General features: G+C 43.2%; 2 protein-coding genes and 1 long non-coding RNA gene across 11 annotated transcripts in view; 2 read left to right on the forward strand and 1 right to left on the reverse strand.

The window, feature by feature from the left end:
- Positions 1-6060: 6060 nt before the first annotated feature.
- id2a (inhibitor of DNA binding 2a) lies at positions 6061-8117 on the forward strand. Its single transcript, XM_061793899.1, has 3 exons — positions 6061-6566; positions 6661-6722; positions 7374-8117. The coding sequence occupies exons 1-2, from the start codon at positions 6195-6197 to the stop codon at positions 6715-6717; spliced, it is 429 nt and encodes a 142-aa protein (XP_061649883.1). The 5' UTR covers positions 6061-6194; the 3' UTR covers positions 6718-6722; positions 7374-8117.
- Positions 8118-8288: 171 nt separating this feature from the next.
- Positions 8289-15044, reverse strand: part of kidins220a (kinase D-interacting substrate 220a) — a 57196-nt gene continuing 50440 nt past the window's right edge. For all 9 annotated transcript variants that reach the window (XM_061793894.1, XM_061793895.1, XM_061793893.1 and 6 more), the window contains 3 exons: positions 13281-13502; positions 12462-12683; positions 8289-10802 (listed from right to left, as the gene is read on the reverse strand). In XM_061793894.1, the coding sequence (XP_061649878.1) occupies positions 10017-10802; positions 12462-12683; positions 13281-13502 (1230 nt within the window). In that variant the 3' untranslated portion in view covers positions 8289-10016. The remainder of the gene's footprint in view (positions 10803-12461; positions 12684-13280; positions 13503-15044) is intronic.
- On the forward strand, positions 12563-13394 carry LOC133487403 (uncharacterized). The gene is made up of 3 exons (XR_009791302.1): positions 12563-12703; positions 13023-13096; positions 13257-13394. It is a non-coding gene; the product is annotated as an uncharacterized LOC133487403 (long non-coding RNA).

Consider the following 15044-nt stretch of genomic DNA (forward strand, 5'->3'; position numbering starts at 1 on the left):
GATGCTCTATTACTAAGCCTAGCTATTGAGGATAGTGTTTCATAATAATAATAATAATAATAATAATAACAATAGAGCATAACTGTATGACTCAGGTAGCATGTGATTGAACTGCTACTTCTGCTTCTACATAGGACAGCAGATTATTTGTCATCCTTCAGTGCAACGATGTGTAGTAACTTTAATCCGACAGACCCGGTCCTGAAAGAAACAGCATTTGTTTGTTGTTGTCGTTCCAGGGCTTCGTTAGAGTTTTGAAGCATACGTAAGAAAACCACGGCAATGAAACTCTGTGATACTGCTATAACAAAACCAGTCTGCATTACAATGTGTCTTAATATATATATCATTAAATCATTTGACTCCACATAACTCTGACAATAAGATTAGCACAAATGTTAGCACTAACATGATTTGACACCTGTCACATTTCTGCTAATCATACTGCCAGTACGCCAATGTTTTAAACCCGCCCTTCCCAACCTTCATTGAGCCAAGGTGCATATTTTAAATCCAATGGCACACCACTAGACAAAATGTCACAAAAGATGGATTCACACGTTATTTGTCATCTTGTGGAGGACAATTTCCATGTTCTGCCTGTCGCTATGCAAGTATGCATGACTAAAATTTTCAGACATATTAAGTGGAATCGGATCATTTCCTGCGACACACTAGATGATCTCTCACGGTACATTAATGTACCACCACACGGTCAGAAACTACAAAAATAACAACACTAACAGCGCATCTTGAAATATCCATTTTCTGAGCATTTTACTGCACAGCCAACGAATGGTGAGAGTGAAGCTAGCACAAACGCGAGCCCCAACACAACCTGAGAAGGCGTTCAGGCCGCTCCAGCAATATTTTAACGCGCCCAAGCAGGTGAGGCGAGGTCGCCACGGCAATATCCAAGATGCTATTCACCAGCCGGCGCAACGTCACGACGGGTTTAAAGGCGCTATTTCAAAAGGGATAAACGCACATACTCTCAAGAACAAGCCAGAGCCGTTCGACGAGGAGTTCTCATAACCTCATTTTAGGTCTCAATTCCCCTTGGAATAGAGGAAGCTGACCAACGGCATTCTGGGATTGAAACAAGATCAAGGTTACTCGGTGAGGTTTACACTTGAAAGCCATTGCTCTCGCTCCTCAATTGTTTGTCTTGATGGTTTTAAGATAAAGCGGACTAACCACTACTTTGGCGAGGGCACAAATGGCCACCGCCTCTGTCTACCAATCAACGGACATCTGCGCCCTGCACGAGCGAACGATACCGTACTATTACGAGACGTACCGTAACGTTGCGAACCAAACTGAATTGCACCGATTGGTGGAAAGCTTTCGAGTTACCATGACCAGCCGAGCTCTGGTCAACCATGGTCATGCCTTTGTCTCCTGGTCCAATCTGGCTACCTCATCTCTCCCTGTGCCTCTCGTTTTACAACAGAGAGAGCAACAGGGAAGGAGAGAGAGAAAGAGAGTCCCATCTGGAGGTACAGAAGAGGTGCAAAAAAGAGAGGACATGCTTTGGTTCAGGGCTAGAAAGTGCATGGTTTAACGTCAAACTGGAGCTATTTGCAGATTAGGCAATGTATTAACCAGAAGCATACATTGACAAATACAAAGTTTTCAGGCAAAGATGCCATCAACTTCCGCGTCGAATCTGCAGATCGTCCATTTACGAACCGTACATAATTGATCAATCAATCTGGGTTGGATGAGACTCCCGTCTCACTTCCTATAGGAATAAAGGTCAGGTGAGCTACTTAGAACTTGTTGTTCTAAGTAATAGGTCACCTGTTTGAAGTCTTCTTTTTTTGTCAAACTCTTTCCAGTTTTCTTAGACATTTCAACGTTTCACATTTTTCCTTTTCCTTTTAATGTCAAAACCACACATTTTGTCCTCTATTCTTTTACACTTTCTGCACATTTTTTTCCACTTTTGCCAAACATGCGAAACTTGTATTTATTACAGTTGTTCTTTTGAAATTCAAGTCATACATTTGTTTTCCTGTGTTTAAGACATTTTTTTTGAATGTCAGACTCTTTCCACCTTTCTCATACAATTTGAACATAGCACAATTTGTTCATTGTTGTTTGACGTTTTAATGTCAAACCACACAAGTGAGTCCACTGTTATTCGACATTTTATGCCAAACTGCACCATTCCTCCAGTGTTCCTTGACACTTCAAGGTCACACTAGAATTTTTCCCCTTTTCCACAATTGAATGCCAAACTGCACCATTTTCCTTCAACTTGTTTTTTCCCACATTTCATTGACATTTTATTGTCAGTGTCAAACACTTTTTTCACACATTTTCTACAGTTCTTTGATATTCTAATATCAAACATTAACGTCTTTTTCACACGTTCAGAGACATCTTGATGTCAAAACCGACAGTTCTCGAATCCTTTCACTGGTACTTAACATTTAAAGTGTCAACCATAACAATTTTTCCACTGTACTTTGACAGTTCAACATCAAACACAAAACTATTTTCCCACTTTTCTGATAACCTTTGTCAAACTGGACAATGTTCCTTTGTCACACAGTTTTCCAACAGTTGTTTGACCTTTTGTTCTCAAACACTTTCCACCTTTCTTAGAGATTTTATTGTTGAACATTTTTTGACCCATTTTTTTTCCTTTCCACTTTTCAAACAACATTTGCTTTCAATTGCTCTTTGACATTTTATTTTTAAACACAGTCCACTGTTCATAGACATTTGCCATAATAATGTAAAATTAAAAATGTTTCCACCTGTCCTTGATATTTCAATGTGTATCTATAAAGTTTTTCTACTGTATTTTAAAGTCCAAGTGCACAATTTTCTCACTTTTCTGATACAATTTAATGTTAAACTGGACATTTTTTTCTTTTGATCACACAGTTTTTTCATGCTTGTATTGTTCTTATTAACATTGCACATTTCCCCCACTGTTTTTCGACATTCTAATGTTCTAATGTCAAGTTGGCACAGTTTTTCCCATCATTCTTTAACATTTCCCAATGTCTAACCACACAGTTTTTCCACTATTCTTAGACATTTGAGTCATAAACAACCTATTTCCCACAGTTGGATAGACAGCGTGCTGTATTTTGATCTGGTATTCTGGTGAGGGGCGTATAGCGACCAGCCACACCGCCTCAGGGTGGTCTGCTGCAACGAGAGTGGTCGAGCGCAGTGTGGACTCTAACACGAGTATGAGAAGATGCGAGGACGTGACAAGAGGAAGACGTAAAGAGGACACACTTGTTTTTGCAGAATGGAGGAGGGAAAAATCATTTGCATTTCAAACTGAGAAACAGGGGAGAGTACGGTGACTTTTTCCAAGTCATTCGGACACGAGGCTACCACAGTTTCTTTTTAAATCTTTGAAGAGATTTTTTTTTGTTTTTTTTTTTTAGACATTTGATCATGTTGTTTTTTTTTACTTCTAAACTTTACAAATCATGTTCATACAACCTAAACTGAAAACTCAACCCAAAGAATAAAAACCACTGCAGATATTGCTTATATTAATGCCATATAAGATACATTCAAATGATAATGAATACAAATCATCACTGACCCATCACAAAACAGGAACCAAATACTCGTGTCATCAAAACAGATGTAAAAGTCATCCAACGCAATCAAGCCTCCTGCAATAGACATTAAATATGATGTCTAATACTGTATACAAATGCAATTGTTTTAATAGTATAGAGTCGATATAAAGAATATTCACTCACTGGCCACAGCATTAGCTACAATTTCACAATTGTTAGAAGCTGTATCAAGAATTCTAAGGAGAATATTCCTGCTTAGTGTTGATTGACGCTGATCAACGTTTTCTTTAATTGATTCCGTATGCTTATTATTATCGTGGCTTCCTTATTTTTATTATTTACTGATCTCTAATACCCCCGTAAAGACATTGCTCATTTAAATAAAAAATTTAAAATTTAAAATAATACCAACATTACAAAATACAAATATATAAAATAATGATATTGTTAAATTAATACAACTCTTACATTATAATCTTTGTAAAGGCAGAGTATTTCACACAGCTCCTGTATTGGATTGCATTGTGCATGTTGTGACCTCTGAGTACAGTAGTTTGACTTTATTGTGTACTCTGCCGTACTCGTTTACTTTGCATTTTGAATGGAGGATGTGGACTTTAAACACAATGTATAGTTCCTTTAAAAATAATAATAATAAATTTTAAAAAAAAAAAAAAATAGAAGAAACCAGAGTAGCAAACATAACATTCCATCACTTATCTCTGGTCCACGGTGTGTGCGTGTGCGTGTGCCTGTGCGTGCGTGTGTGTGTGTGTGTGTTCGGACCTCGACTCGGTCAGCTGAGAAGCGTCCGGCCCTCCCCCGGATTGACACCCGTGGTCGCCATGGAAACCGCCTGAGCGGCGCCTCGAGGGGCTTGCGAGGGGTCTTGCTGCGACTCCAGTGACGTCACGGCGGCGGCGGCGCCAGAGAGTCTGCTCCAACGAGAGAGAGAGAGAGAGAGAGAGAGAGAGAAGAGGGAGAAGAGGGAGAGAGAGAGAGAGAGAGAGAAGAGGGAGAAGCTCCTCCTGATGCTCTTTGCGCCCATGCAGTCTCTCAGCTTCTCTGCTGCAGACACAGTACACCGGCGGCTACACGGGGTGTGTTCGCTTTACGACGTTTCGAGGTTACGAAATATACACGGACTTTACTACCGCGTTGGCGCAGGTGAACTGATAGATGACGCGGTGTAACGTACATCCACACTCAAATTACGGCCCCTGCATGTACAGTAGCTTGTTTGTCACCATTCATTTGCGTATGCGTCATTATAAAGATGAGGTGCAGCAGATGGGGTCACGTGATAGCCTGACATTCCTGCCCATTTACTTCAATTGTTTGGTTGCATTTCTTTTTTTTTTTTTAATCAAGCAAACGCGATTAAAAGGTGAAGGTAACGCACACCTGCAAGTTTTGATTGACATCGGAGAGGGATTCATTTCACAGTATTTGTTTTGTATCCGGTGTACAAATGCGTTGCATGATGCTGAGACTGTCTTTATTTTTGGGCACGTCGCCTCAGGTAATTTGCAGCGCAAACCACACTTATTGAACCCATTTGGAGCCGCTCTTGTGCTAGAGCTGACTGGATGGTGCAGGTGTACCTAATAAGGTGGTCGTCGGGTACCCTCGTGTTTCCTGTGCAAACCCATGGAATGCATCTGTAAATAGCAGAATATTGACACGCACAAGCACGAAATACGATGAATAATAAGAACGTCCAAGTATAATACGTACAAGTTTTTCCCACGGGTCTGACCGTTGCGTTGCATGTTGCATTCCCACACAGAAAGTTCACACCGGTGCGGACTTGCGGGGATTAATCAGGCGCGCCTGGTCTCGTTTGGGTGGGAACACAGAAAACTATTCATAAGCCGTTATAATTATTTTTTTGAACGACATTGTCACAAACGCACACACACACACACACACAACATACAAAGGAAAGGAAAGTCACCGTGCGCTTTTATTATAAGACTTTTTTTTTTTTAAGAATTCAGGAGGAGGAGGTACATATCGTGTTTTCTACTGAAACGTCCGTTAATAAGTGCACATGCGGTGACTTTCCGAACACGCTGTATAGTTTGGAAAAGACGCTTTGTGTTTTGTTTTTCATGAGCGAGAGAGAGAGTTGTTATTTTATTATTATTTTACTTTGGGGAAAGCTAGTCAGAGCGAATAAAAAGCACCTCGCCTTTGTGCAGTTATTGGCCACACCTTGTCAAAGTCAATTGCGAGCCTTGTGCGGCATTAATTCTCTTGATCACAAACAGGTAAGCGCTTCATTTTCCAAATTGCCCACCGGAGCTGGCGAGGCTGCCCTCTGGGGCCCCGCCTCCCCGCTCGCGTTGCCCCGGTAACGAGGCGGAAGAGGGGCGGGTGTGTCGCGCATAGAGCCAATAGGATACCGAGCGGCCTTGGAGTGACACGTCGGGCGTGACCAATCGGCGCCTCGGTCCCGCCTCCCCGTCGCTGCCGACCTGCCGTCTATATAAACCACACCGCCGCACATAAAATCCAGTCCGAACGACCATCGCCTGACCACATTGGACTTAAAAGAAGCAACACCCAAGACAAAAACTCGCGTGATACGATTGAATTTAATCGAATTTAACTTAAAAACAACAAAATAAAATGAAAGCCATCAGCCCCGTTCGGTCCTTCCGGAAAAACACCGCCGCCTTGTCGGAGCACTCGCTGGGTCTGTCGCGGAGCAAGACCCCGGTGGACGACCCGCTCAGCCTGCTGTACAACATGAACGACTGCTACTCCAAGCTCAAGGAGCTGGTGCCCAGCATCCCGCAGAACAAGAACGTCAGCAAGATGGAAATCCTGCAGCACGTCATCGACTACATCCTGGACCTGCAGATCGCGCTCGACTCCAACGTCGCGCTGGGGTCGAACCTGCATCACCCCGCGCGGCCGGGCCAGGGGGCGCCTCCTCCGGCTGCATCCAGGACCCCGCTGACCACCCTCAACACGGACATCAGCATCCTCTCGCTCCAGGTACGAGTCGCGCGGCCCTCTCTTGGCCGGCGCGCGTTGCGAAGCGTGACGCGGCGTGGAAATAACATTTGGTGCGCTCGTTGTTTGTTTGCAGTCTCCCGAGTTGCCATCCGAGCTGACGACAGATGACAGCCGGACTCTGCATCGCTAAAGGCGGTGAGTAGTCTGGACTCCTGTCTGCTCACGCATGCCGGCCAAGTACAAGGCTTTTTTTCTCTCTCTCTCTCTCTTTTTTTTAATTTAATTATTTTTTTTGAAATTTGCAACCCAATCGACCAGCAACATTTGCTCCGATCGTGTCCCAATATGCTAGCGCATCCTGTCAGCGAGGATCCCATATGCTTACTTTTCATGCATTCTAATCGTAGCTGCAGTATAGCGATATAGCCGCTTTGTCAGGCCGCTTAGGGGTTAATAAAGTAGCAGTTGTCAGGGTCGCATTGTAGCCTCTCGTATCTATAATGAAGGGCATCTGTAAAGAGAGGAAAATAATGGCTGTTTTGGATTGCTCGCTTCTACCATGTCTGCACATAATTGGTACAAGAAGTGGGTAGGCGCCAGCTGAGCGGCAATTACGATGATTCTTCCCCAGATTGGAGGCTAAACTTGTGTGCGAGTGTGTATGTGTGTGTACATCTGGAGCGCAGGGTTTGCTTAGTATTGGGAGTGTTTGGTTAAATGTTTAAAAAAAAAATAAAAAAAAGTGTGCGGCTTCCTCCCTGGCGCCAGTCTGTCCGGATCTCTTTCGCTGCCCTGTTTGCCTTTTTTCTAAACACGCCTATTTCTTTTTCTCTCAATCTTTTGCAGGTGTTTGGTCAAGACGCGTTAAAAAAAAAAAAAAAAAAAAAAAGAAAGAAAAAAGAGAATCTCACAGGACCTGGGGAGCATGTAGGGGTTCCCCCACCCCCTTCCTTCAGGAGAGAGAAAAAAAAAAAAAAAAGTCAAAAAGCAACAAAAAAAAATCCATCCAACAACCTCTGTCCTCCTCCAGGCCTGCTGGATTATTTTTCCTCCTTCCATCATGAGACTTTCTGCTTACTATGGGACAATCTTTATGATGTGATGTGCTTTTTATTTTTTTGGCATTATTATTATTTAACTTAAAAAGATTTTTTTAATTATTATTGGTGAGTCCTTTCTGGAAATGGAAGGCACGTTATATTCCCAGTTGTGGGAGGAAAAATGAGATTGTCATGAAGATGATTATTATTGCTATTCCCCCTTCATTCCTCCTCTTATTCTCCCTTTGTTGAAGTCTTCGCTTTTTTGCGGAGGTGGGAACTTGGTTATTTACTGTTGAAAAAATGAAAAGAAAAAAAAGTTTCATCTTGTCTTGGCAGGATTGTTGGCACATGAAGGACTGGATGTTGTTTAAAGAAGGAAACTGAAAAAGAATGACACCTTGTGAACTCTCCTCGGGAGTCGATCTTGTATAGTTGCAGGTGTTTCTGCAAAAAAAGTGTAATGTTGTACTTATGCTGAAACTTTTTATAAAAGTAATGTAAATTGTACCTTTTTTTTATACAAAATAAATCAAAAAAATAAACTCAAGCATGCTTTCATTTTTTTTGGGGGGGTGGGGGTGTGAAAACATGTTATGTCACGCTGAGGGTGCGAAACCTATGTCTCCTGGGCCTCTGTGGTCCACCAGAGCATTTGAGCCTGTCCACTGTGTAACCCTAAAAATGAGAAACAGTTTAAAAAGACCCAAAAATCTACCTGTTCAATTGTTTCATAAATTTAGTATGGTTTGCATAGGACTGAAATGACCAGAAAAAGGTTTCACACCACTACTTTTCAGTGTGCGTCAGCCACATGCACACTATCAAAAATTCTCTACAAAACAACAACAAAGTGTCCTGATCAAACTATCGCTGTGTAACCCAGAATGGTGCCAAGACGGTACGCCACTCTCAGCGAGGCGAGCATCACCTCGGGGCGCACGCTTGCATAAACGCTTATGTAGGGCGCGCTGACTGCACTTTCACTTCCTTGGGTGCCATGTAGAGTAAATGGGATTAGATGGCTTAGCGTGACAGGCCGAGGCATTCAAGCTAAAGGGCTGTCGGTTGTGTTGTTAGGAAGAATACATGTAAGGTGAAAAATAGTGCACAATTATGGAAATTGAACTTTGAATGGAAAATGAGACTGTTTGCAAACAAAAATCATCTGCAAATATGATAGTTGTCAATCAGAAAAGGCAGACATTATGGTACTCATGTGCAAGTGTACCTAAAGTTGCTGCTGTATATTCCATTCATCCATGAACTTGTTATCGTTAGGGTCAAGGGTGAGTTGGTCCAGAGCCTGCGTAGACTGCTTGTCACACAACCAACCATTCACACTCACACCTGTGGACAATTTATAGTACTCAATGAACCTAACATGCATGTTTTTTGAATGTGAGAACAAGCCAAAGTACCTGGAAAAAAAAACCCCACACGTGCACAGGGAGAACATGTAAACCCTACACACAGGAAGGCTCGACCTAAAGAAAAAAAATCTAACAGAACCGAGTAACACATACAAATTTGTATAATGTGTGATAAAACATGAAGATGCTTAAAACCTTTTCAAAGTGCCTTATTAGTGTCCTCAAAAGACCCTTGTAGGTACCCCTTTAGAAAGGGGGAGGGGGTCTCTGACAAGCTTGACAGCTTGCATCTGTGCAGCCAGCGCGCAGTACATTTTGTTGGGAAAGTGCGCCATCTATCGGACGATTATATAGCGACGGCCTGTACTGTGAAAACTTCCTGAGCGACAACTGGGCCCTAATCCTTTATGAACAAGGTAAGTTTGAAAGATCAGATTCTCCTGCAATGATATTAAAAAAAAAAAAGATTCCAATGGTCTCAACATCCAGAAAAAGTGTATTGATTTAAATAATGAAACAGTTTGACAAATTTAAGGAGACAGAACATCATGTCAGAGCCTTGGAGTGCACGCAAATCATCTTTGACAAAACAGTCCATTACGCCACAACAGCACTGAGGAAATGTTGATACCAGCAAACAACACGTGTAACATTCCGTCACCACATGCACATCATCGCTACAAAGTCACAACAACTGCACAATTTTCCATTTCTAATTTACTTTTTTCCAATGGCAACTTAAGGCCCAGGTGTCAAACTCAAGGCTCAGAGATAAGATCTAGCCCCGCCACGTCACATTTTCAAATTCTATTCCTGTTTACACTATAGATGAGCTGCGCCCCAAGTGATTAGACATTTACTAGACATAGGTTTCATCGTTATAACCGCCCCCCTTCCTGTGGGCAACCGCCACTACGATGTGGCAATTGATGAAAACAAGTTTAACACCTTTGTTTTTAAGTACACTATTATCATTAACACGTAACACAGCTTCTACAATGGGGTCCTAACAGACTAAACTCTATTCTACTCATCACATGACAACATTGATCACTGAAGCATGATTAGAAACAATCTTAAAGGACGCTCTCCCTTTCGTCTCCCAGGTTGATCGAGCGCAGGTTCTGGTTGTGGTGGACGGTGGCGGTGGTGACGGTGGCGTTGCCGCTGCCCGGTGAGATAATGACAGCGGGCGAGATGCTGGAGAGGGAGGTGGCGGACTGCTGTTGTTGGTGGCTGCTGTTGTTGGTGTTGGAATTGGCGTCGCTGGTGTTGTTGTCGAGCGTGGTGTCGCTGTCGCTGCGGTTGAGGTTGCTCAGGCCGCCGGGAGGCCACGCTTCGTCCGGGCTGCTCGTCATCAGGCTGGCCTCGGAGGCCGCCTCGGAGCAGATGGACATGCGAGCCACAGCGGCGTCCTGCAGGCAGCTGAGGCTGCTGGGGAGCAGGCCTCGCTTCTTGACCACACCCTCCAGCTCCAGCTCCATCACACCCGGCCTCGCCGCTCCCCTCGCCAGGCCGGGTTCTCCTGCTGTCTCCTGTGGGGAACTGTCACTGGACTCTTTCAGATCCAGGGGACCTTTAGTGAGGAAATGTGAAGACTTGGCTTTCGCTTCCTTTTGAAGAAGCGGCGTGGTGTTGTCGGCCTCCTCAGGGCTCGAGTCGTCATCGCTGGACAGCTTGCGGAAGCGCGACCCCGCCGTGTTGTTCCTGGAGCTCGTGCTGTGGTCCAGCTTCTCATCCTCCTCGCTGATGGGATCGAGGAGCTGAGCATCAGCCCCCGAGGGAACGTCTGCTGCCTCAGTCGCCTTGGAGACCCTCTTGATGAAGGACTTGCGGCCATCTTGGTCTGCTCCTTCCTTAGCCTGGCCAGTGGGAAAATGATTCAATGAGAACATGAAAATACACAGAATCATAGCAATTGAATGGGAGGTCTCTAGAGAGAGAATCACTTTTAGCATTTGGTGCCAACACAAGCAAAGTTAGTAATTAAGAAAGTAACAATGGTCTTCCGTTTCCCACTATAGAATGTGTTGCTAAATCCACAGATACTGTACATCTGTTGCTGTTGAGGGCTATTTAGCCAATCAGAAGCCTGAACAGCATCCTCCTTGGTTGTACATTCTGACTAGTTCGTTATTTAAAAAAAAAAAAAAGTAAATACCATTGCATTTGATAAATGTTTTAAACTTTTATTTAAGGTCAATTTTTATGAAACTTCTATGTACAATATATTTTAATTGAATCATTTAAGTACAGTTTTTATTTTATTTAAGCATGGGGTAATGTTCAAAATAGGCAAGTTTCTGCTGTACTTTGTTTTTCATTTAAATGTTTTATATTTATGGCCTACAAGTATTTACAAATACAAATATTTGTATAAAAACAGCGCGGTTCCGACTGGTATACAAATTCGAGTTATGTTGCTACCGCAGAAACTGAACTCTTTCATAAACCGAGGAACCCCTGTATATTGTACATAATATATAATTACAGTTATATTAATTTAAGAAAAATATCAGGCAATTTTGCTTTGTACATATACCTCTTGAGACTACTTTTTGAATCTCTCGAGGTGACATCAGGGTACCTTAACAAGATTTGTACTAATATAAATAAATACATTCCATCCATTAATGTATTTATTGTGCTTTTCCTCATTAGAGTTGCGGGTGAGCTGGAGCCTACCCCACCTGAGTTTGGGCGGGAGTCGCCAGGCAATTGCTGGGGACATATAGACAGATTCAAACTCACATTCACAACAGTGGACAATTTAGAGCGGTGGTTCTTAACCTGGGGTTCGACGGAGGACTCGACACAAACCGCGTGTGCGTGCATGCTTTATCCCAAAAATGTAATCTTACCAATTAACTCTTTTCGAGGATTGTAGAAATAACAAAGAAAAGGAACAGACTTTGTTGTGAATTTTAACAACGAAGTCCGTTCCTCTGATATGAGAGTGGCACTTACCAAGGGGAATGGCAACAGCAAAATTAACATTCACTTACAGTAAATTTTCATTGAATTGAATTTTTTGTGTGAAATTGTTGGTTTTGCAACTGATGCGTGGTTCATTTTGTGCATGACCTGGATGACTGAGAATCAACACAGACAATAAAATATATACCTGTTTTGTATTTGAAATAATTGATTATTTATACATTTATACAAATTTATTTTTCAAATTAGAAAGGGTTCCGTCCGTGCACTCCGTATGAAACCTGCGGGGTTCCGTCCCTCCAACACGGTTAAGAACCACTGCTTTAGAGTCTTCGATTAACCTAACATGCATGTTTTTGGAATATGGGAGGAAGCCAGAGTACCCAGAGAAAGCACTGGAAACACTCATTAAAATATATTTTAAAAAGATCAGGATTTCTTCAAAAGACGTTTTTAAAGTGGGCAGGCCAAAAAATGTCATTTTCCATATCAACATAAGGTAGGAGGTAGTTACTCTTCTTCCTTGTGTAATGACTAAAATATCCAGGCTAAGTGATGTAGTGCGCTTGTAATTGTCCACCCACCCCTTTGTCGTCCGAGCTGGCAGCCTGGAGCAAGGTTGAGAGCTGGGGCTGCACGGACCTCTCCTTCGCGCCGCCCGACCCGTCCAGCTGGGCCATCTGAGCGATGTACTCCTCGTAGGCGTCGCGGTACTCGGCTTGCTGCCTGTCGGTCAACTTGCAGATGTTGTTGGACGATTCTTGCGAGTTGAGGCTGGACATGCTTGTGGTGCGGAGAGCTGTCAACTGACAAGACAAAGAAAAAGGTACACAACATTGGGTACACCTGCAGAGTCAAATTCGAAACAGTATGGGAAAAAATTTTTAAAAAAAAGTCAGCTTAGTATTAAATCAACAGTGTTTGTTATGGTGGTTGTCGTTTACAGTGGTGTAGAACTACATTATACAAACTGTATAATGGAAACAGCAAATAAATGACACGACCAATGTAATTGAAATTTTCGTGATGGATTATGTATAGTTTAAATGTGTATTACAGAGTTTGCTGATGTGCCTGAGATTTATGAAATCCAGACTGAAGGTGAAAATAACCACCATGGGGCCCCTTGTGTTCTTATTCTTCAGCCTGCTGATACGTAGAGGAACACTTCTGACTTCCTCTGCTGTGCTCTTTTCTCGCTCTATACCACATGAATGAGGTACGTGCGGCCGCCATGAAGAGGACTTTGTGGCTTTGTGACGGTTTTTGAGAGTGCAACCTTATGTGAATGTCCTATTTAAATATGCTTACACGGGATTATTTCTTTTACAAAATGCACACCCTGCATCTGATCATATGCTGCGGTGTTTGTGCTGTAGGCCGCTGCCAGAGCGAGGACTGACCGGCCACTGCGAGCTGCTGCTGATGTGTCTCGGGGGCTCCTCCAGTCCAGCTCGGCTGAGCTCCTCAAAGCTCAGGTTGAGGCTGAAGGCCGCCCCTTCCCGCGGGGCCCCCACCGAGCGCCTGCTGGGCTCTCCGCTGTACATGCTGTTGCCCTGCTCGCTAGCAGCACGCGCCTCATCCTGAAGCAGAGCCTGGCTTTCAGCATGCCGTTGTTCCATCACCTTGGGAAGAAGAATTTATGTTAACTCAATACAGACTCACAAGTTAGATGCAAAGTATGTTACACAGCAAGAGCAGGAAGCAAGAAGGGGAACTTTGAGCTGCTCCTTATGAGAACCCACTCGGCTGTCCACTCATCCCTGACAATGACCTCCCTTCATCTAGATATCAGTCGGCCATCTTCGACCAGATGGCTGAGCTGGCTGCGTCCTGGCAACACAACACTGGTTTAGTGCACGAAGCTGTAAGGAGGCAGTACTTTCCAGCTGCTCTGATGTGAGCGCGGCATCAGATGTCTGCTAAAAACACGACTGGTTTGTTGTGAGGAGACTGCTACACGTTAGTGGTTCAAGGCTTTTCGTATTGCGGATTATCTAATCTCCAGTCCAATATCTTAGTTTAGCACAGCATGTTAGATCACAAAATGCTTCCATCTTTTGGAAAGAAATACGAGATGATACACTATCACTAACTGCAATTGGCTGGCAACCAGTTCAGGGTACACCCGCACTCTTGCCCAAAGTCAGCTGCAAGAGGCTCCAGCTCACCTGTGATCCTAATGAGGACAAGCAATATAGAAAATAAATGGATGGATAGAAAACATCAGTAATGGCTGAAGAGTATTTCACATCGTGTATATCAAAGCAGGGTAGCCAGACGGCTTTATTAGTACAAACGAATATAACAGTAAATATATATTTTTAATTGGCACAGTGGACGACTGGTTAGCACATCTGCCTGACAGTTCTGAGGACCCGGGTTCAAATCTGGCCTCATCTGTGTGGAGTTTGCATGTTCTCCCCGTGCCTTGGTGGGTTTTCTCCGGGCACTCCGGTTTCCTCCCACATCCCAAAAACATGCATGGTAGGTTAATTGAAGACTCTAAATTGCTCGTAGGTGTGAATGTGAGTGCGAATGGTTGTTTGTTTATATGTGCCCTGTGATTGGCTAGCGACCAGTTCAGGGTGTACACCACCTCTCGCCCGGAGTCAGCTGGGATAGGCTCCAGCACGCCCGCGACCGCAGTGAGGACAAGCGGTACTGAAAATGGATACATGGATATATATGCATATATGCATTTCCCTTTGCTTTCCCCCTCCAGTGAGATGTGTCTTCTTTGTTTCCCATTTCTATTTCTGCATTCTGCATACAGAATCACTCCGTCTTTAAATGCCACCATACATTTCAGCTTTACAGATGCCATGTCTGATGTTTAGCTGCTGTGTGTTGTGGTAAATACGTCTACCACAGTGATATGAGATGTCATAGTTAATTACTTTTCCTGGAGGGCAAAAAGGAGGCTTCAATTTCTAGGTGAGGTATTTTATTTGTTCAAGCAACTAATTGAGGAACAGCATCGATTTCCTGAATAAGGTATCTATCACAGTCTATCAAGCCACCATTTAAGGATATTTTGTTTTCACAGGTAGTCAACTAATTTTCACACGACAACCTTAAATGAGTTGTCATCCTCTACCACACCACAAATAATATCCTTAATTCAAATATTTGAGCATGCTAAAAGACAACTAACTCACTGACTA

Source organism: Phyllopteryx taeniolatus, chromosome 13, assembly GCF_024500385.1.
Source record: "Phyllopteryx taeniolatus isolate TA_2022b chromosome 13, UOR_Ptae_1.2, whole genome shotgun sequence".
Lineage (NCBI taxonomy): Eukaryota > Metazoa > Chordata > Actinopteri > Syngnathiformes > Syngnathidae > Phyllopteryx > Phyllopteryx taeniolatus.